Source organism: Mus caroli, chromosome 7 (assembly GCF_900094665.2).
Source record: "Mus caroli chromosome 7, CAROLI_EIJ_v1.1, whole genome shotgun sequence".
Lineage (NCBI taxonomy): Eukaryota > Metazoa > Chordata > Mammalia > Rodentia > Muridae > Mus > Mus caroli.
Genome location: NC_034576.1, coordinates 26,452,307 through 26,474,090, shown reverse-complemented (window position 1 = coordinate 26,474,090; position 21,784 = coordinate 26,452,307). Strand labels below are relative to the sequence as shown.

General features: G+C 47.8%; 2 protein-coding genes and 1 long non-coding RNA gene across 6 annotated transcripts in view; 1 reads left to right on the top strand and 2 right to left on the bottom strand.

Annotated features, from left to right (window-relative positions):
- The window catches only part of Itpkc (inositol-trisphosphate 3-kinase C), a 21,583-nt gene extending 6,781 nt beyond the window's left edge, over nt 1-14,802 (top strand). The window contains exons 2-7 of the mRNA XM_021167597.2: nt 2,972-3,074; nt 5,498-5,711; nt 8,417-8,621; nt 9,966-10,067; nt 10,640-10,711; nt 14,591-14,802. Of these exons, the coding sequence (XP_021023256.1) occupies nt 2,972-3,074; nt 5,498-5,711; nt 8,417-8,621; nt 9,966-10,067; nt 10,640-10,711; nt 14,591-14,794 (900 nt within the window). The 3' untranslated portion in view covers nt 14,795-14,802. The remainder of the gene's footprint in view (nt 1-2,971; nt 3,075-5,497; nt 5,712-8,416; nt 8,622-9,965; nt 10,068-10,639; nt 10,712-14,590) is intronic.
- LOC110298384 lies at nt 12,843-15,799 on the bottom strand. Its single transcript, XR_002378366.2, has 2 exons — nt 15,374-15,799; nt 12,843-14,954 (listed from the first exon to the last, which is right to left on the bottom strand). It is a non-coding gene; the product is annotated as an uncharacterized LOC110298384 (long non-coding RNA).
- A 1,113-nt stretch (nt 15,800-16,912) lies between these two features.
- Nucleotides 16,913-21,784, bottom strand: part of C7H19orf54 (chromosome 7 C19orf54 homolog) — a 10,391-nt gene continuing 5,519 nt past the window's right edge. For 2 of the 4 annotated variants that reach the window (XM_021168258.2, XM_021168259.2), the window contains exons 5-7: nt 21,003-21,132; nt 20,841-20,911; nt 18,457-19,330 (exon numbers count right to left, since the gene is read on the bottom strand). In XM_021168258.2, coding sequence (XP_021023917.1) covers nt 18,993-19,330; nt 20,841-20,911; nt 21,003-21,132 — 539 coding nt within the window. In that variant the 3' untranslated portion in view covers nt 18,457-18,992. Of the gene's footprint in view, nt 17,180-17,548; nt 19,331-20,840; nt 20,912-21,002; nt 21,133-21,784 lie in introns of those variants that run through there. The other 2 variants (XM_029480075.1, XM_021168260.2) reach the window with 2 other exon arrangements.

Genomic DNA, 21,784 nt, shown 5'->3' with positions numbered 1-21,784 from the left:
GGGGCGTGGCTCAGTGGTAGAGCCCCTGCCTAGAATCCCCCAGGAGGGGCTGGGGGCGTGGCTCAGTGGTAGAGCCCCTGCCTAGAATCCCCCAGGAGGGGCTGAGGGCGTGGCTCTGTGGTAGAGCCCCTGCCTAGAATCCCCCAGGAGGGGCTGAGGGCGTGGCTCTGTGGTAGAGCACTTGTGCTGAGCTTATCTAGCGTGCTGGAGGTATGGGGTGCCATCTTCAGTATTGACGAACAAGAGAGATGTGGGGACTGGTGTTTATGATAATAAAAGACAGTGTCAAGTAACCAGTGTTTTGGGGACACCTTCTATATCAGACCAGGTACTAAGACATAACTTGTAGCCCAGCAAGTCCCTCTCCCTGCATAAGCTTCAGTCCAGCTGGAATGCTCCAGGGCAATGGGGTCAGAAACCCCAGAACCAGAAACCCGGCACTGTGCCTGGTGATATTTTGCCAGTGGCTTCCCCTCCTGAGTCTGTTTCCTCCCCTGTGACACAGCCAGCCATCTTCCTGGGGCTGTTTTTAGGATTAAATAGGGTATGGCACACAGAGTCTTTGTCAGGGTGCCTGGAATGTTCCAGGTGCTTAGTAAACAGGAACCCTGATTAATCATCTCCTCCCCATGGGAGAAAATAGCCCTTCCTGATCCCATGCCGTCCAACACCCTGACGCCTGCTTAGCATCTGGCTCCCTCCAGTTTGCTGTCTTCTGGGGAGCTGGGAGAAAACGTGCCCTTGACCCTGGGTGAGCACACAGCTTCCTTCTCTGCATAGGACCTACTCTCCCAGTTCATGCTAAGGGCCACCCTGTGCCTGGGATGGGAGTGTGTGTGTAGACACGCACATGCGCCTGAGTCAGATGTGAAGCAGCGTGATTACACTCTGCTCTGTATTTGTTTCCTTCTGTACAGTGCTGGCATCAGGACCAGAGCCTGTGCCACTGTGCCCTCACACTTTTGCCGAGCTGTGCCCCAGCCCTTCTCTGGTTTTCTGTTACACCCCCCCCCCTCCCTCTCCCTCTACCCCAACTCTTCCATCTCTCCTTTTCTTTCTGCTGTTCTTCATTCAGTAGCCTTTTAACATTCACTGTGTTCAAGCCCAATGGCAGCTTCTGGGAGTTGGCTCTCCCCTTCCACCGTGTGGGTTCAGGGGATTGAACTCAAGTCTTCAATTTGGTAGCAAGCACTTCTACCCCTTGAACCATCCTACCATCTTGGCCTTAATTTTTGTTACAGATGCCTGGCTTTCCATATTTTTTCTTTTCCTTTTTTTAATTAAGATTTTATGGGGTGGTGCACACCTTTAATCCCAGCACTCAGAAGGCAGAGGCAGTCGGATATCTGAGTTCCAGGACAGCCAGAATTACAAGGAGAAACCCTGTCTCAAAAAACCCAACCAACCAACCAAACATTTAGATCTATCTATTTATTTATTTATTTATTTATTTATTTATTTATTTATGAGGCAGGGTCTTACTATATCACTGTGACCAGCTATGTGGGCGCTAGATAGAGCAGGCTGGCCATGAATTCATAGAGATCTATACCTGCCTCTGCCTCCTGAGTGCTGGGATCAAAGATGTGCGCCACAATGCCCTGCATAAGACTTTTTATTTATATTTTTTAAAAAATTTTTCTATTTACTTATTTTATATGATGAATACATTGTAGCTGTCTTCAGACACACCAGAAGAAGGCATCAGACCCGATACAGATGGTTGTGAGCCACCATGTGGTTGCTGCGAATTGAACTCAGGACCTCTGGAAGAGCAGTCAGTGCTCTTAACTTCTGAGCTATCTCTCCAGCCTGACTTCTTATTTTTTTAAATGATGTTCATATGTGTGTAGGGGTAGGGGTTGCATACCAGTCTCATACCTATGGAGACCGGAAAAGGGTGTTGGGTCCTCTGGAGCAGGAATTATAGGCAACTGTAAACTGCCCCAGGGGGTACCAAATGTGGGTAACTGGGGTCCTTTGCGAGAGCAGTGCATATTTAACCTCTCAGCTGTCTCTCTAGGCCCTCAGTGTTTCTTTTAAGTTTTCTTTTTCTCCTTGTTAGTCACAGTAGATGAAGGTCTGCTAGATGGGGCTGGAGAGATGGCTCAGGGCTCAGGTCGCTTGTTCTTAACAGAGGACCTGGATTTGGTTCCCAGCACCCACATGATGGTGCACAGCCACCCATAAACTCCAGTTTCCAGGGAGCCAGTGCTTCCTTCTGACCTCAGTGGGCCCTAGGCATGCATACATGTACATGCATATATGCAAAATCTTGATACATATAAATAAATCTAAGTTTAAAAAATCTGCTGTACAATAAATTGTCCCCAAATACAAATGACTTGGAGCAACAGTGAAAGTTTTGCTCATACTACATGAGCACTGCTCTGTGCTCTCCCCTTTAGGGACCAAGGCCCGCCCATTTCTGCCCCCCCCCCCCCCACAGGGGGCTGAAAAGGGAGCTTCTGAACAGGTCTGCCGCTTCCGCTTCCAGTCACAGTCCACTGGCATAGCAAGTCAATAACCTCAGGTCAAGAGGGCACAGAGCTGTCAGGGAGGGGGACGAGCCAGAGCGCTTGCTCGGCAACCTGCACTCTCTCAGTCTCCATCACCTTTGTCAGGCCTCTGTCTCTCTGGTCTGCCTCCATTCCTCCACTCTGTCTCTATGGTTTGCCCCAGACCTGACCTTATTGAAGCAGGAGGTTTGGCTTCTGTGCTTTGTGACTATGGGTTTTAGGGTATATACTGAATTTTGGTAACAAAATTTAGCCTATCCTTCCTCCTGTGACAAAGACACAGAGACAGAACAAAGAAAGTGCGAGACAGCCTCTTCCCCTACGAAGTAGCCACATCATCATTGGACTAGGTGGGGTTGCATCGCCTCCACTGGGGGACCCTGATCCTCGGAAACCTCCAGGATAGTGATTCCCTGGTCTTGATCCATTCCTCATGCTCACCCTCCCTACAGAGCAAGCCCTGGAAGAAGCTGAAGACCGTTCTGAAGTACTCGCCCTTCGTTGTCTCCTTCCATAAACACTACTACCCCTGGGTCCAGCTTTCCGGACACGCTGGTGAGCTTGGGGGCCTTGGCCAACAGATCGGCAGGGCTTGGTGTAGGGGCTACGAAAGCCCTGCTCTGTCTCGTCTCACTGCCTATGAAAAACATTTAGGCCTAGTAATTATTTTATTTATTTATTTTGAGATAGGCTCCATATAGTCCTTGCTGGCCTAGAACTCACTTTGTAGACCAGGCTGGCCTTGAATTCACAAAGATCCACCTGTCTCTGCCCTCTGAGTGCTGGGATCAAAGGCTGCTGCACTATCATGCTTGGCTAGGCCTTGTCTGTTGGTTGAGTGTCAGCTTTGGAGTGGGTGGGTACTGCTTCACATCCTACTTACTTATGGGTGACCCTAGACTGGCTGGGATTCAGTTCCTTCCCCACATTAATATAGATACTGCCCTTGCAGGATTATTTTGTTTGTTTGGTTGGTTGGTTTTGTGGGGGTTTTGTTGTTGTTGTTGTTGTTGTTGTTGTTGTTGTTTTCCGTTGCTGTTTTTTTTTTTTTTCGAAACAGGGTTTCTCTGTGTAGCCCTGTGCTGGAACTCACTCTGTAGACCAGGCTGGCCTCGAACTCAGAAATCTGCCTGCCTCTGCCTCCCGAGTGCTGGGATTAAAGGCGTGTGCCACCACTGCCCGGCTGTCCTTGCAGGAGTAACTGAAGAATTGAGAGCAAAACATTGAGAGAGTGGGACAGGCTGTTGAGAAACACAGCGACCAATCCCTGGGCTTTCCTGTGTCTCCCACGTGGCAGACCCTTGCAAACCAAAGCCAAATGGTTTTGTCCTGTGACTCATTTGGAAGAAAAACAGGGCTTACCGTATGACCTTTGTGTGTGTCTCATCACCCAGCAAGATCTTAGGTAGAACAGAAAACACTGTTGCCACCATCTTTGAAGAATGTAAGCTGAAAGCTGGACATGGCCACCTATTTTATTACTTGCTTGTTTGTTTGAGGCAGGGTCTACTGTGTAGCCCTGACTGGACTCAAAAAGAGTGCACATTCCTGTCTCTGCTTCCTAAATGCTGGGGTTAAAGGATTGCACCACCAAGCCTGGTTTGGCACATATTTATAGTCCCAGCACTTAGAAGGCTGAGGCAGAAACCTGGCGTGGTGGCGCACACCTTTAATCCCAGCAGTCGGGAGGCAGAGGCAGCCTGAGTTCTGAGTTCGAGGCCAGCCTGGTCTACAGAGTGAGTTCCAGGACAGCCAGGGCTACACAGAGAAACCCTGTCTCGAAAAACCAAAAAGAAAAAGAAAAAAAGAAGGCTGAGGCAAGGGGGATTGTCAATTTTGAGACCAGCCTGGGCTACATAGCAAAACCTTATGTCAACAAAGCAAAGCAAAGCAAAACTATCCTTTTGCCTAAGGGAAAAAAAAAAAGCAAAAGTTTGGAACTCTTATCTTAGCCATGCACGTGCTCCAGATAATGTTAGAATTATGAATTTATTTATTTTTTTAATACCCAGAGTGTTGCCATATAATCCAATCCAGTTTGCCTTGAATTCACTGTGTGTCTTGGACTGGGCTCAAACTTGTGTCTGTCCTCCTGCCTAAACCTTCTAATTTCTGGAACCATAGGCTGAAGATACTGTTTCTAGCAAAAATTAATTTGAATAGAGCTAAGTGGCTGTCCCCTGGGGAATCATATGAGGAGAGTTATGCTGTTAACTAATATGTCACGGTTACCTCAGAGGACAAGAACACCCATTAAAGTTACAAAACAGGCCTCCCGAGATAGCTAGCTGAGTAAGCCGGACAGCCTGAGCTGAGTCCCCAGAATCCATGTCTGCGTTGAAGGGAGAGCTACCGTCACAGGGTGGTCCTGGCACACTTGCAACCTCAGTCACGTCATGCTCAGGTTCTCACGGAATAGCAAAAACGTGCCTGACAAGATGGTTCAGTAGTGAAGAGCATGCATTGTTCTTTCAGAATGGCCAAGTCTGGTGCCCAGCATCCATGTTGGGCAGCTCTTAATGGCCTATAAATCCAGCTCTAGGGGACCCGATGACTTCTTCTGGCCTCTGTTAACACACACACACACACACACACACACACACACACAATTAAAAGTAAATATTTTTTAAATTACAAACGCATACTGGACTACTGTGCTGTATACAGGACCATGTATGGACACAGAGTAGAGATAGGCCAGTTTAAAGCCAGGAGTGAGCTATGCATGGGAGCCCATGACCTTACCCCAGCACTGGGTGGCAGGCAGGATTTTATGAGTTTAAGACCACCTGTCTCAAAACAAACAAACAAGATACCCTGTCTCAGAGCAACACCACAGAGAGGGAGGGAGAGACAGCATTGCTGGGGACAGTGGACAGCACTGTTGGATAGAATGGCAGTGGCTGCTGTCTGATGCATGAGGGAAATAGCCGGTGTCAGGTCAGGCTCTGACCGCTCCTTGCTCTTGCTTACCACAGGGAACTTCCAGGCCGGTGAGGATGGTCGGATTCTGAAACGTTTCTGTCAGTGTGAGCAGCGCAGCCTGGAGCTGCTGATGGGAGACCCCCTGCGGCCTTTTGTGCCTGCTTATTATGGCATGGTGCAGCGGGATGGCCAGGCCTTCAACCAGATGGAAGATCTCCTGGCAGACTTTGAAGGCCCCTCTATCATGGACTGCAAGATGGGCAGCAGGTAGGATTGGGGCAGCTGTGGGGCAGCCCGGGTAAGTGGTGAATGGTTTTGAAACTAGGGCCTAGTGAATTCAGAGAAGCTGCATTAGTGTGTGTGCCTGCCAGTGGTCCATGAGGGTTCCAGGTGCGCCGGCCTGCTTCTGTTCCTTCTTGGTATTCTTGGCTCTATCTTGATATTACCTGTTTCATTAATTTAAATCATTCTGTTACAAATGTAATGGGGTTTTGTTGTGTTTGTTTAATTAATTAATTAATTAGAGTATCTCCTGTAGCTGCCCTCAACCTGGTCATGCAGCCAAGCATAGCCTTGAGTTTCAGATCTTCCATCCTCCAGCTCCCAAGTGCTAAGATTACAGATCTGTGGCCCCATATGTGCTTTATGCTGAAGATCAAACCTCGAGGGCTTTGTGCATGCTAGGCAGGTGGCAGACTTGCCAAATGAGCCACATTCCCAGCCTCAAAATAAGTTTTATGTATTTAATTTTTAGTTCCTAGACTTAAGGACTCACTTTAGTTGGTGTTTACTTAGTCAATACTGTCTTTTATTTTATTATGTTGGTGCTGGGAGTTGAATGTAGGGCATTGTGCACTTGGGACAAGCCATATTCACTAAACTACATCCACTTCCCTGGGATGTAGTTGGTCTGTTTGTTTATGTATGTGTATATGCATATATATATATATATTTTTTTTTAAATTTAATTTAATTCTTTTCTTATTTTTTTTTAAACTTTTGTTTTTGAGACAGTGTCTGTTGTACAGCCATGATTGGCATAGAATTCAACATATAGACCCAGCTAGCCTTCCTGCCTGTGCCTCCTAAGCGTTGTAAATGTATAGCATCATACTCTAATCTCTCTCTCTCTCTCTCTCTCTCTCTCTCTTATTAGTTGTTTAAATATTCTGGATATAAACCCTTTGTTTTACTACACACACACACACACACACAGTGATATGTGTATATTTTCTAATTCATTTCTCTTACTTGCATTTGCCATTTCACTCTCTTAATTCCGTTAAACCACTCTAGTACAAAAGCTGGTATTTTCCACTCTTGGAGCCTCTCCCAGTCACAGGGCGGGGTGGGGGGGGGGTGCCTTGCTTTCTCTTAATAAACCAACATTGTTTCCTCTTTGAAAATAACTCTGGGCCTGGAGAGGTGGCTTATTGGTTATAGGTACTGGCTGCTCTTCCAGAGGACCTGGATTGGGTTCCCAGCACCCATGTGGTGATCATAGCAGCTCGTAACCCCAGATCTGAGGGAATCTAATGCCTGCTGCTGGCCTCCAAGGGCTCCTTTATGTACAATACGATGTCCATATATCCACACAGATTCACGCATATAATGAACTGAAATAAGTAAAAATAAATAAGTCTTACCTTTATTTTTAGCTCTCAGGAGGCAGAGGCAGTTGGATCTTTATGAATTTGAGGCCAGCCTGGTCTATATAGTGAGTTCCAGATGTGGGTGGAAGGGCTACATAGTGGGACCTTGTCTCAAAGTTCAATAAAATTTAAAAATCTGGGGCTGGTGAGACAGCTCACTGGATAAAAGCCCAACCTGAGTACACCCCTGTGACCCCATATGGTGTACAGGGACCGACTGCTGCAGGCTGTCCCTTACCTCTTCGTAAGCATGTTTCCTCCGCCAATAAATAACCACATACATGTTTTTAGAAACCTGAAATTCAAAATTTACTGTGAAACTGGAAGCTTTCAATAATTCTAAAATCTGAAAACTTCAAAGTCAGAAGCACCTTTAGTTCCAAGTTTTATTTCCTTTTATTTATTTGTTTATTCTGTGTGTAGGGGTGTTTTGCCTGATGCATGTCAGGGTACCACGTGTGTCTTTAGTGCCCAAGGAGTCCAGAAGAGGGCATTAGATCCTCTGGAAGTGGAATTGTAGACATTTGTAAACTACTATGTGGGTCCTAGGAATTTTTTTTTTAAGTTATGTGTGCAAATTTTGTGCCTGCACATATATTTGTGAACCTGATGCCTGAGGAAGCCAGAATAGAGTGTTAGAATCCTTGGGACTATAGTTACAGACACTTGTGAGTCACTTTATGATGCTGGGATTGGAACGAACTTAGATCATCTGAAAGAGCAGACAGTGCTCTTAACCACTAAGCCATCTCTCCAGCCCCTGGATAAGTAGTGGCCAAACACCAATAAGCTGAAGTACTTTCTATTTTGTCAAACATTGTTTGCCTATTACTGTTGTTATTAATGGCCTTGTGTTTGAAAAAAATCTTAGCCGGGATGTGGTGGCGTATGCCTTTAATCTCAGCACTAGGGAGGTAGAGTCAAGAGAATCTCTGAGGTCAAGGTCTACTGAGTGAGTTTCAGGACAGCCATGTCTACATAAAAACAAAACAAAACAAAACAAAACAAAACCCTATCTAGAGAAAGAAAGAAAAAAATGTCTTTGCTTACTGTAATATCATGAAACTATTCTCTTGTTTTCTTCTATAAATTTATTGTTTAAACTTTTATAGTTTACTGGGTTTTTGTTTTGAGACAGTCTACCTATGTGTAACTCTGGCTAACTTTGAACTCACAGAGGGAGATCCACCAGCCTCTGCCTGCCAATGCTGGGATCAAATGCTTGTGCCTCTACTCGCAGCAAAATATTTCTTCCTATCAGGAAGTTTGAGCCCTCCAGCTCTGTGCTAAATGGTTGCCTTTGGTCTATCCTGTGCTCAGGACCTACCTGGAAGAGGAGCTGGTGAAGGCCAGGGAACGACCCAAGCCCCGGAAGGATATGTATGAGAAGATGGTGGCAGTGGACCCCGGGGCTCCCACCCCAGAAGAGCATGCTCAGGGTGCCATCACGAAGCCCCGATACATGCAGTGGAGGGAGACCCTGAGTTCAACTTCCACGCTGGGCTTCCGGATTGAAGGCATCAAGGTGAGAGCTAGGAGCTAGGCAGTCTGTTTGACACTCAAGAGTTCTGGTCCTGGAGCGGTGGACTGGCTTCTTATAGGGTATTTGTGTCAGGGGTGCTGGAAGGAAGCAGACCCATGTTTGCCGAGTCCAGATAGCCTGCCTGGTCTGGGGAAGGCTTCTCACTCCTGCATCTAGCAGAGGCAAGGCTTGTCTGTCTACTATAACATCTTCATGTACCATCTTCTTTTTCCTAAGCCCTGCCTTTTGTCTGTCCCAGCCTCCCTGGCCTCCCACACCTGGTCCTCCTCCCTCCATCATGGAGTATAATAGCTGGAAGGATCTTTTAAGTTTTTATTTTGTAAATTTTATTTTATTTTGTAAATAAAATACTTAGAAAAGCTGGATGTGGTAGCTTAGATCTTTCATCCCCATGAGGACTGCAGATTCAATTTGAGTTACAGAATGAGTTCAGGACCAGCCTGGGCAACTTAGAGATACCTTGTCTCGGGGTGGGGTGGGGTTGGGGTGGCGGGGGAGTGAGTCCTGGGAGATGTAGCTCAGTGTTACAGAGCTTGCTGAACATGTGTGAGGCTTCAGGTTCAATTCTCAGTAGCACTAAACAAACAAATAATAAAACCTAAATAAAGATCAGAGCTGTACTATAGCAATAGAGGACTTACCTAGCATATATGAGGGAGACCATTGGTACAGTATCCCCACCCCACATCTGTTTGAATAATTAATCACATAGTCAATAAGTTTAAATAGCCTGGTGTGGAGGCTTATGTCTGAAATCCTAGCACTTGGGAGGTTGAAGCAGGAGACCAGGAGTTTGAATTCAGCTTAAGCGCAAAGAACCACATGCCCAGCCTCAGGCAACCCACACACCAGCTCTAAGTGGTAGATCCACACATGGTTTCCATTTTCCAGATGAGGCATCTGAGGCTGAGGCAGGGGATAGGACTTTTTTACATTGAGTGAGGTAATGCATTTGGGAAATAGAGGCAGAAGGATCAAGAGTTCACGGCCAGCCTTAGCTATGTAGTGAATTTTTGGTGAGCCTCAGATAAATGGGACCCTGTCTCAAAAAGAGACAGACTTGCTTAAGCCCACACCATTAGACTGAATCATGGCTGGAGCCAGATCCTGGCCCCCAACAGCCCGTTTTGCTGGATGGACTCAGCCATGATTATGTTGTTAGTTGTGGAAGGACAGCTTAGGTAAAAGTGTGACAGGGGGCTGGGTTGAGTTGGGCTAGGCAGGTGGACTGTTTCCCTGAGTGGGACTCAGCAGGAGGGCCCTGGGGTTGCCCAGTGTTGGAGGTGAACTAGCACTCCCCACAGCACTTCCCATCTTGCTTTGCAGAAGGCTGATGGGACCTGCAACACCAACTTTAAGAAGACACAGGCTCTGGAGCAGGTGACAAAGGTGTTAGAAGACTTTGTGAGTGGAGACCTTGGAATCCTAGTAAGTAGAACACCTGAATCCTATGAAGTAGCTAGAGACAGCCACCATTTATTGTTTCTTCTGAGGCTGGCTTCCTCGAGTTGGGCTGTGCCAGGCTGGGCTGATCCTGGCCAGCTTTGCTCACAGTCTGCCATCAGCTGGTAGCTTGGCTAAGAATAACCTTTGTGTCTACCTTGGTTCACAGCCTTGTTCAGGACTTGGGTGTCTGTCTGTTCATACAGCAGGCTAGCCTGTGTTGTTCTCACCATGGGAACAGGATGGCAAGTTTAGGTCCAAGGCCTCCTGGTGTGCAGGCACAGCATGGCAACATTCTGTTGGGCAGAACAGACCAAGGCCCAGCTCAGGGGAAGGGGAAACTGACTGCCTCTCATGGGGGAGCTATGGGGATGGGCGGGGATGGATTCATGTGACCTGTCTCACTTTTGTTGGTACCGCCTTACTGGCTCCACCGCAGTACTACCTCTTCCCACCATTCCTTGGTTCTTTTTATTTTGTCTTGACTGTCTGTCTAGGGGTCAGGGTGAGGTCTTGCTGTGTTTCTGTGCTAATGAGAGACTCTCTCTCTCACTCAGAGAAAGTACGTGGCGCGACTGGAAGACCTCCGAGAGACTCTGGAAAATTCTCCCTTCTTCAAGACCCATGAGGTGCGAGTCCTGGATACCAATAGGTGTATGTGGGCTTCAGTGTAGGACTTAAAAGGGGATGCAGGAAAGGAGGAAGTGGGAGCATGGATTCAAGCCAGATAGATGGTCTGGGAGGAGGGAGGCTGCCTCTGGCTTTGACCTTGGACTTGCCTTCTTGGGTCTCAGGTTTTTTTATTTCCAGGGCTGGGATTCAAAACCAGGGTCTCTCATTCACTGTGCTGAGCACGCCCCATCTTTGTTTTTTCTTTGTGAGAGAGGCATGTGTTTTCTTTTTTTTTTTTTTTTTTGACACCCAGTCCCATGTAGTCTAGGGTGGCCTCATACAGTCTTCCTACCTTAGCCTCTAGCATGCTGGGATTACAGGGAACACCACCACACCCAGCCTGCTGGACCCAGCTGGTTTCATCTGCTCAGACAAGGGCAAAGGTGGTGGCACTCCATTCCCAGGACTGCGGAGGATTGGAGGTCATTGGAAATCGACCTTTAGGGTGCACAGAGGCATTCACAGTGACTAGGTTCTTAGAATTAGTTTATGACTGTAATGATGTGTCTCTTAAGTACCGCCCGCCCGGGTGGGTGGTTCTTGCCTTTTCCTTTCTGCTCCTAGCCTGTCTCTCAAATTGTTTTTTTTCCCCTCATGTTTTGTTTTATATTGTTATTTATTTGTAATGGGTGTGGACTTGTACACACAGAACACAGAGGACCCCATGAGAGAGCCTGTTTTCTCCTTCTAACATGTGAGTCTATGAGATGAAACTCAGGTCATCAGGCATGGCAGCAAGTGCCCCACCCACTGTGCCATGGGGCACAGCACCACAGGATTTTTTGTTTTGTGGATTTCATGTAGCCTAGGCTGGCCTAGAAGTCCTGATCCTCCTGCCTCAGCCATCACAGTTGCTAGGATTCTATGCTTGCTGTCACCCTCTCTCTCTCAGGAGACTTGGATCATCTAAGGCTGTTTGCAAGTCACATAAGTGACGTGTCATACTGTCTTTTCTTCAGGCCCCCACCCTCTGCCCCTCAGCCCTGGCCCTTTCTCTCAGTGGCGTCTGACTTTTCTAGGAAGCTGAGCTGAAAGTCTTGCTGTTCAAGCTGTACACGTCTCAATCCCAGCTGTGCTTCTCCTTAGCCTCCTCCGTCCAGGCAGCCATCCTGGGAGGCCCCAGGTCTCTGGCACCTGTAGTTTGACAGCAGCAGCCATGTGGGCATGGGTGAAGGTTAATAAATCCACTAATAGATGAGAGCCCAGCCCACAGGAAACCATCAGAGTGCCAGCTGTCATTCTCTTGTTTGCTTTGGTCAAATGTCACCGTTGTCCCTCTATCTTCAGGTTTTATGTGGGAGTAGAGGTCTCTCCTCTCCTGTTTGGTTTTGCCTGCCTAGTGTCTTACCTCCATTTAAAATACACAGGAGTAGGCATTTGCAGTTTCCCTTGACAACTGGATGCTTGCCTTATGTTAACAGAGTCTTACAACTGGCTGGTGTCTGTCTTTTTTCTGTTTGGTAGGGGATTTGAACTCAGGATCTCATGTCTGCCAGGCAAGTACTCTGCCACTGAACTACATTCCTTCCTCACACCCTGCGAGTTTTATTAAAGGCAGGGTCTTGGGGCTAGCGAGATGGTTCAGCATTTAAGAGCACTGACTGCTCTTCTAAAGGTCCTGAGTTCAATTCCCAGCAACCACATGGTGGCTCACAACCATCTGTAATGGGATCTCTTCTGGTGTGTCTGAAGACAGCTACAGTGAACTCATATACATAAAATTAAAAAAGGGGGTGGTCTCATGTGGCCCAGTCTGACCTGGAATTTGCTAGGTAGCTGAGGATGACATTGGACTTTTGATCATCCTACCTCTACTTCCTGGCTGTGTGTTACATGCTTATAGGCAGACACTCCACTGACTGAGCTATAGCCCCAACTTTTCACCTTTTATTTTTTTAGACAGGTCTTACTGTGTATCTTTGGTTTGTCTGAAACTCATGATATAGACCAGGTTAACCTCTGTAGGTTTTTATTTTGAGACAGGAATTTAAGTTGCCCATGCTACTTAAGTGACCAAGCCAGCTCAGTCAGTCAATGGGTGGGGTGGGGGGATCGAGGATTAAAAAGAAAAAGACAACTAGACAACACTGTAGCATGACCTCAGGCAGTTCTGAGGCTGAAGCAGGTTTATTTTTTCTTAGTCTGCTTTTATAGCATTTTAATTACATGCAGATAATAAGGTCAGCTACAGGTTAAGCAACAAGCAAGGTAACAAAGCCCTGTGGTCACCGTTTCTAGAGGCTCATCAGGATAACCAAGATGTCTGAGCCTACTTACCAGTCCTAGCCCAAAGTCAAATTCTTGCCTAAAGCCTAATTCTTTGTTCTAGCCCCAAATCAGATTCCTGCCTGAGCTTACTTCCATGTCCTAGCCCAGTGTCAAATTCCTGCCAAATTTCTAGAAGCTGCCCCAAAAGCTCTCCACACTCAAGAGCTCACTCTGTAGTCTAGGCTACAGGCCTTGGACTTTAATTCTCCTGCTTCAGGTTAAGGCTCACAAGGTCTAGCAGTCCAGACAGGTACCTGGAGGTTAGAGGACAGCCCATGGGAGAATCTTCTCGCCACTGTGTGGGTCCCAGGAATCAAACTTAGCTTAGGTCATCAGGTTTGGTGGCAAGTGCCTTTCATCTCACTAGCCCATATGTTCACTTTGTAGCCCAGGCTAGCCTTGAGCTCATATACATTCACCTGCCTATGTGTGCTGGGATTAAAGGCGTGTATCACCGTGGCTGGCTTAGTGACTTTGTTTTGAGGCAAGTTTACTCTGTTAGCTTCGGCAGGCCCAGAACTCACTGTGCAGCCCAGGCTTACCTCAAGCTTGTGGCTGTCCTTCATCTGCCTCCCCAGTGCTTGGATTGTAGATGCACTACACCTGCTCAGCAATGGCCGTCTCTCAAACAAGTAAATAGAAGTTCCACTAACAGCACCCACTAAGGAGGACTTCAAGGCAGATGCTGGGAGGCACTTGAGGAGCCTGTGGCTTGTAGGGTTCTTCTGGTGACTCCAGGAGGTAGGGGGTTACCCACTTCCCCATTGTACAGACAGGACACCAAGGCCAGAGGAAGGAAGCGACTTGTCTAACATCATCAGCCACAGTCCAGTACGCCTAAGAAACTACTGTCTTAATCTAGCAAAGTTCTCCAGGTCTGCTGTCCAGTCTGAGTTCACCGACTCGGTCAAGGCTGGGACTACATTTGAGCTTGTGCAGTAGATTAAAAAATGATGACAGCGAATAGCCCAGTGTGCTGGTGGCTCACACTGGAGGAAGAGGAGGAGGAGGAGGAGGAAGAGGAAAAAAAAGCAGGAAGGCTGGGAGGTAGGCCAGCCTGGCCTGTAGGAGGAGACCTTGTTAACACGAATAAACCATGCAGGACACTATAGAGGCAGGACGATCGGGAGTTCAAGGACATCCTGGGCTGTCTAGGTCGCTCAGGGACATCTGGGACTAAGACCCTGTCAAAGAAATGAAGTAAAGTGAAAGTGAAGGTGACAGGGGCTAGGGGTGTAGTTCCCCTGTGAACTCCTGCTTAATTCCTTAGGTTATTGGAGTCTCTGGGCCATCCTTTGGGTATACTCATGCATGGACACACACGCACATTGTAACATTCATTGTGTATTTGTTGTGTTTCAGGAACCATTTGAAATGCTTTATGCCCATTATGTATAATTGTACAATTATTCTGTTTGTTTATGTAGAATCAGAGTCAGGATTTGAACTTGGGTAGCCTCATTCCAGAGTTTCTGCTGTCTTACCACCCTGTTTACTGCTCACCGGGAAATACATTAGCTAGTGCTTGCTCCTTTCTCTAACTGCTTTTCTCTCACTCTCCGCTGCAGGTAGTGGGCAGTTCCCTTCTCTTTGTGCATGACCACACTGGCCTGGCCAAGGTCTGGATGATTGACTTCGGCAAGACAATGGCCCTGCCTGACCACCAGATGCTCAGTCACAGGCTGCCTTGGACAGAGGGCAACCGTGAGGACGGCTACCTCTGGGGTCTGGACAATTTGATCTGCCTCCTTCAGGGGCTGGCCCAGAGCTGACGTCATCTGCCACTGCTAGGCTCACTTGCAGGATAGCATGTGTCTGGCTAGAAGAGTCCTAAGATGTTGTCCGGCCTGAGGCTGCTGACGGAAGATGAGGTGCTTCAAAGTGTCACCAGATCAGTGTATTCTGAGGGGCTTGCGGGTCCCTGGCAGCACCCTTACGATATGGGAAACAAGACAAGTGGGAGGCATAGTTAGCAGAACATGAACGGGGCATCCTGACCAGCTAGGAATGCCTCTAAGGGAGTACCAGAGGCCACAGCTGAAGAAGCAGCTCTTCCCTGAGTCAGCTCTTTTGAGCCTAGAGCCAAAGGGTTGGCTTTTGTTTCCCAGAGGACCAGGCATCATTTGTGAAGACCTGCAGGAGCTACTTGTCCACCTGGGCCAGTGAGATCCCCATCCTGGGGCTGAGAGGAGGATGTCATCCTGGGACGCTTGCTGATGCTACCGGAGGCCTAGTACTTCTGCACAGGGCCAGCTTGCCCTCCTCCCTGCCAGGGCGGGGAAGGATCCCTTCTGTTCCTCTGTGGACTCCGAGCTACTGCAGACCCAGGCCACAGCCATATCCATCTGTACCAGCACTGTGACCATCCATCTTCCTTCCTTGGTGCACCAGCTCCAGCCTCAGGACTTCTTCCTCCTGGCCCTGACACCCCGGCTCTTGTCCCAGCAGAATCCAGTGACAGGAAGGAGTTTCTGAGGCAGGGGAGGAGGCTTCTCCTTGGGAACCAGACAGCCTTGCTTCACTGTATAAGTGCCCTATCACACGCAGAATGAAGTGCCAGGTTGCTCAGAAGCACAAGGGGTGTGGCTACTGGCCCTAACCATGGACTACATGATTCTAACCAAAGACTCTAGAACTCTGGGGTGGGGGAGAAACAATGTGTTCTGTGCTCCAGCACTGCTCCAGAACCTTGGCTTCCTGGCCCATATGGATGGGCTTGGCAAGGAACCTACCTCTTCTCTAAGCTGAAGCCCTAAGGTCTGCCAAGGCCAACACGTCTTCCTTTTCTACTGACAGACTTTATATGTATATATATATATATATTTATATACGTGGTAGTTAGCTGGGGTGGTGGTGTCAGGGAATTGAGGCAAAATGACTTTACTGTGCCTCCGGCCTACAGTGGCACCCCAATAAACAGGACAAAATCAACATTGTGGGTATTTTCTTGGCATCTGAGAGTCACAGTCTGGACTTCTATGCTGGGGTATCAATTACCTTGGGAGAGTGAGCAGGCTGGGGGAGGTTCACCTCTCATTCAAAACTCAGAAATGCCATTATTTTTTGTTTTTTAGAGTTTTTTTAAAAAAAAAAAAAAAAAGATTGGGCTGGTGAGATGGCTCAGTGGGTAAGAGCACCTGATTGCTCTTCCAAAGGTCCAGAGTTCAAATCCCAGCAACCACATGGTGGCTAACAACCATCCGTAATGAGATCTGGCGCCCTTTTCTGGAGTGTCTGAAGACAGCTACAGTGTACTTACATATAATAAATAAATAAATCTTAAAAAAAAAAAAAAAGATTATCACTGAGTGGTGGGGCAGTGGCGGCACATTCTTTTAACTTGGGCGGTGGGATAGAAGGAGGCAGAGATCTCTGAGTTCAAGGCCAGCCTGGTCTAAGAACGAGTTCTAGGATAACCAGGACTACACAGAGAAATAGTTTTGAAACACACACAAAAGATTTGTACTTGTTTGCCCCCTTCTGAGCAGGTGTCCTGGGTGCCTGTCACTTTCTGTACAGTCCTGAAGAGTTGATGCACTAGAAGAGGCACACGCACTGCCTATGTAAGAGTCTTACATAGTTCAAGTTGGCCCTGCACTTGTCATGGAGTTGATGATGAGCATGAACTATAGCTGGTTTCTGTGCTCCAAATGCTGGGGTTACAGGCCTGCACCACCATCGCAGCTTTGGACAGGATGTAGCATGTTCAAGGTTAACCTGGACTGCATAACAAACATGACAAAATCTGTCTTAAAAAAAAAAAAAAAAAAAAAAAAAGAACCAAACAAACATCGTATTCCTCTCCTCATCACTGTGTGGAAGGGAGGCATCCCAGGAGCTCTTTGAAGAGGAAATGATATTGGAGCTAAGATGGAGAAGTTGGGGGAGTAAGGTTTAAAACATCTTTTTTATTACATTTGAATTTTGTGAATGTGCATGTATCACAGCAAGCAAATGGAGGTGAGAGGGCAGCCTGTGGGGATCGGTTCTTGTTCTGTCACTCGGGGCCCTGGGTCATCTGGCTTGACAAGCACCTTTACCCATTAAGCCATCTTGGCAGCTCAAGGAGAGTGATCATCATTCAGCTCAAGGCTGTCGTTGGCACCTCAGGCTCAGTATCTGAAAGGCCAGCACGGTGCTCAGGTAGACGAGGTAGTCTGAGTGTGCCAAGGAGAAGGAAGTTGGGTTAATTCCTGTTCTGTGAACAAACTTGGGGATGAGGACAAGGAGGGGGTTCAGGCTCTTGGAGGCGCTCTGTGAACTGACAGTGTCTTTAACAATTCCCCCAAAGAAAGACCAATGGACGTCACATTCAGGTGGGAGGGCCACGACTAGGGTCTGAGTTACTACCAAGAGCCTTCTAGGCTAGGCATGTAGGAACAGGCCTTTAATCCCAGGACACAGGAAGCAAAGGCCAACCTGGCCTACTGCATAGGGAGTTCTAGGCCATCTAGGGCTACATAGTAAGACTGCTGTTTTGCTTTTGAGACAGGTTCTCACTATGTAGCCCTGGCTGGCTTAGATGTTGCTATGTAGACCAGGCTGGTTCCAAACTCACAGATCTGCTACCTCTATGTCAGTGGTTCTCAACCTTTGTAATGCTGCAACCCTTGAATAATAACCTTATGTTGTGGTGACCCCAAACCATAAAGTTATTTTCATCATTACTTTATAATCTTGCTACTATTATGAATCATAAAGTAAATATATATTTTTTCTGATGGTCTTAGGCAATCCCTGTGAAAGGGTCTTTTGACACCCAAGGGGTCACGACTCTGTAGCAAAAATTTTGATTTCTTTGAAAAACATAGAAATATTATGGGAGTATGTTTTCATTTTAATTCCAGGTGTGAAATATGGGCTGCTTCAGGCTGTCCACAGCAGCTAGGATTTGCTTCATGCTGTAGCAGGGGTGTGATTTTGCCATCTGCAGATAGTTTGAGACTGTGACCTTGGGAATTCTGGGGGCTTTTCAGATGTTATATAAATAAATGTCCAGGCTCCTGGGAGTGGAGGGGTTGTTGGTTGTGGTTTGTTAAGTAGTTGTGAACAAAGAAGAAACAAGAATAAATTAGGCGCCTTTAATCTCAGCACTCGGGAGGCAGAGGCAGGCGGATTTCTGAGTTCGAGGCCAGCCTGGTCTATAGAGTGAGTTCCAGGACAGCCAGGGCTACACAGAGAAACCCCGTCTCAAAAAAACAAAAAGCAACAAAACAAAACAAAAAAGGAATAAATTTAGGGAGGCTGAAAAGATGGCTTAGCATTTAAGAGCACTGACTGCTCTTCCAGAGGACCTGAGTTCAATTCCCAGCAACCACATAGTGGCTCATAACCATCTGTAATAGGATCCAATGCCATCTTCTGGTGTCTCTGAAGACAGCTACAGTTTACTCACATACATGAAATGAATAAATAAATAAATCTTAAGGGAAAAGAAAAAGGAGGAAGAAGACATTAGATATCCTGACAGCAAAGATCAAACTTCCCCCAAGGAACTTGACGCCCCATCAGCAGCAAGTAGTTGAAGGATAATGCTGGCCCCTTCCCCTCCATCCTTTTCTCTCCTGTCTACCATTAGGAGGTTGAAGGGGTGGAAGAAACAGTAGTACAGGTACGGCTGCATGGCCCACAGGTTGAGAGCCGCTGCTGCACCTTCGAGTGCTGGGTTTAGAAGTATGTGCTACCACCTGCAAGGCAGAGACCATGCTTTAAAAAACAGAAACCCTCCTCAAAACCAAGTCTCCCTTATCAAAGGAATGCTTGGTTCTGAAGGTAACTAGTTTAGACTGTGGAGTGGTCAAGCTTGTGACTCCATATGTGGGGTGATCTAGTGAAAGATTTCCGGGCAGGCGGCCTTCCAGATACTATCATCAAATGAAACTAACTGGACTGAAAATGTCACATTAGGGGAAGAAGCTGAGCATTCTAATGTTGATAGAGTTAAGTTCAATGCAGGTGTCCCAGCCCCAGCTAATGGCTCCCCTCCTGTGGTCTGAGCAGCAGGGCCTGGCCACAGAGGCCAGCCTCTACCCCACCAGCAGGTACCACGTACACCTGTCCATCGGCAGCCCTTGCAGGTGAGAAGTCTGTCAGCTGCAGGTTGCTATCCCGGACTTGGCTGTAGTCCCACAGCTGGTAATGCCAACTCTTGCCCTGCTTGGAGAGAAGGAAGATGGCACCTGGGGAGCTTTCCTCTGGGAAGGATGGTGGTTGGTGGGGTGCACCAGGCACTGGGTGGAAGAGGCCTGGTAACTCAGAGTCTTCAATGTAGCCGGGGCTTGGCACATTCTGCACACCTATCAGGACCCCTGGGGGACAGGAAGAGAATGTGAGTTGCCTCGGTTACAGTCAGCTGCTGCCTAGCTACCACAAGGTTAGTAGGGCTCTGTGGGTACACAGCAAGGCCTCTGCTTCCATGCCTTGGGTATTTGAAGTCCTGCCTCCCATGGCACATTGAAGATGGAGATAGCATTCTAAGGAAAAAAAAAAAAAAAACCCAACACCTCCAGCTGCCCCACAAAGTCCTCCTCACAGAGAACCAGTTAAGGCCAGACACACATCTGGAGGCCTGGCCTGATGCACACAACCCGCCCTCCTTCCAGGCAGGTGAGATGATGTTAGTGCTGGTCAGAGATGCACGCAGAATCACCCGTGTTCTGTGGAGCCAGTGCTGGCTATAGGAGGCAGTGTTGCCTCCATTACTGTTTGTCTGTGCAATGCCCTCTTAGGTTTAAGTGCTGGGGCCCTGGCCTGCAATCTGTGGTGCTATTCTCCAGCTGGTGGAACCTTGCTGGAGGAGCTCCATCACTGTGGTGGGGCTGAAGTACAAATGCAAACTACATTTCAGGGTGGAGCTCCCCGCTTCCTGGTCTCCCAACAACTAGGGAGCCGTATGTGCCCCAGGCTCCTGCCATCATTGGCAGAGCCATCAACTGCCATGTTTCTCCCCCCAATGAGGCATCTCCTGAGCCGTGAGCCGCAGAAACCTCTCAAGTTGCTTCTGTGAGAAAAGCTAATACACCTCCCTAACTCCTTACTTTCCAGAGGGGCAACAAGCCCAGAGAGAGGAAGAAACCTCGGCAGAATTAAGAGACTGAAGAGCATCGCATTCACTAGCAAGATTTTGCTGAAAGGACCCAGATATAGCTGTCTCTAGTGAGACTACGCCGGGGCCTAGCAAACACAGAAGTAGATGCTCACAGTCAGCTGTTGGATGGATCACAGGGCCCCCAATGGAGGAGCTAGAGAAAGTACCCAAGGAGCTAAAGGGTGGAACAACAATATGAACTAACCAGTACCCCGGAGCTCTTGACTCTAGCTGCATATGTATCAAAAGATGGCCTAGTCGGCCATCAGTGGAAAGAGAGGCCCATTGGACTTGCAAACTTTATATGCCCCAGTACAGGGGAACGCCAGGGCCAAAAAGTGGGAGTGGGTGGGTAGGGGAGTGGGGGGGGAGGGTATGGGGGACTTTTGGGATAGCATTGGAAATGTAAATGAGGAAAATACCTAATTTAAAAAAAAAAAAAAAAAGAGTCTGAAGAGGCAGAGGCTGGGCTGCTCCTGGAGCGCTTCATTCCCTAGTCTGTGCTCTGAGCCTGCTTAGGGAACTCTTAATTGGCAGGTATTTGATGGACTTGATGCCTGCTGGGTTTTTTGCTAAGTAAGTATGGGAAAGAGGTCCAAGCTGTTGTTTATACTCTCAGTGCATGGCCAGTACCTTCAGTGATACAATGTGAATGGGGTTAATAATGGGTGGAGATCTCTAGGGAGCAGCAGCATACAAGGGCAAAGGTCTGGGTAGGGATGACGACCTACCTGCACTCACTGCCCAGTGGGCCTTATGGCCTTTCTTTTGACACGGCTCATGGTTGAAATCCTCATCATAGCTAGAGCTGGTGTTAAGGTCCAAACTATGGTATGGCCCTGGGTGCTACCCTTCACCACCCCTACCCCACTTCCTCCCAGGCCCTGGGATGCGGAATGAGCAGGGGATGTCCAGTGATGAGGTGCTGTAGAACTCGTTCTCTGTTGGGACCACCCAAGCCACCACACAGGAGCTCAGCGTGGCAGTCCAAAGTCTCCTGGGCCAGTTTGGCCATGTCAGCCACTGGAGAAGGAAGAGAAAAAAAGGGAGGGAGAGAGTGTGAATAAATAAGTCAATAAATACATGAATGGGAATCATTTCAAAAGGGCTTAGCATTTGTGTGAATGCAGAAAATGAGGTGCAAGCTGTATCTGATGTCATAGACCTGTAATCCTAGCGATTTCAGAGGTTTAATTAGGAGTACCAGTTGTTCAAAGTTGGCCTGGGCTACACAGTTCAAGACTAGGTTGAGAAATTTAGTGAGCCCATGGCTCAAAAGAAAAAATGAAAGAAATGCATTGACATGGCTGGGAACAGAGCTCAGTGGTAGAGTCCTGCCTAGAATCCCCCAGTGAGGGTCTGGGGGTGTGGCTCAGTGGTAAGAGCACCTGCCTAGCAAGCATTAAGTTCCTGACTTCAATTCCCAGTAGTACAAAAAACAAAAACAGAAGATCTGAGGCAATTACATGGTCAGATGCTTAACCACTTAACCGTGATAGGTTTTCTCTGCCAACAAAATAAGCCAATTCAAGCCAAATTAAAGTATAAAGGCAAGATTATTGGGGGCAGGTTCACTGGTCCCATGCAACAAGGCCAGGGAAGTGGCGAAGCAGAAAGAGCCAGAGGGGAAGGGGAGAGAGAGAGAGAGAGAGAGAGAGAGAGAGAGAGAGAGAGA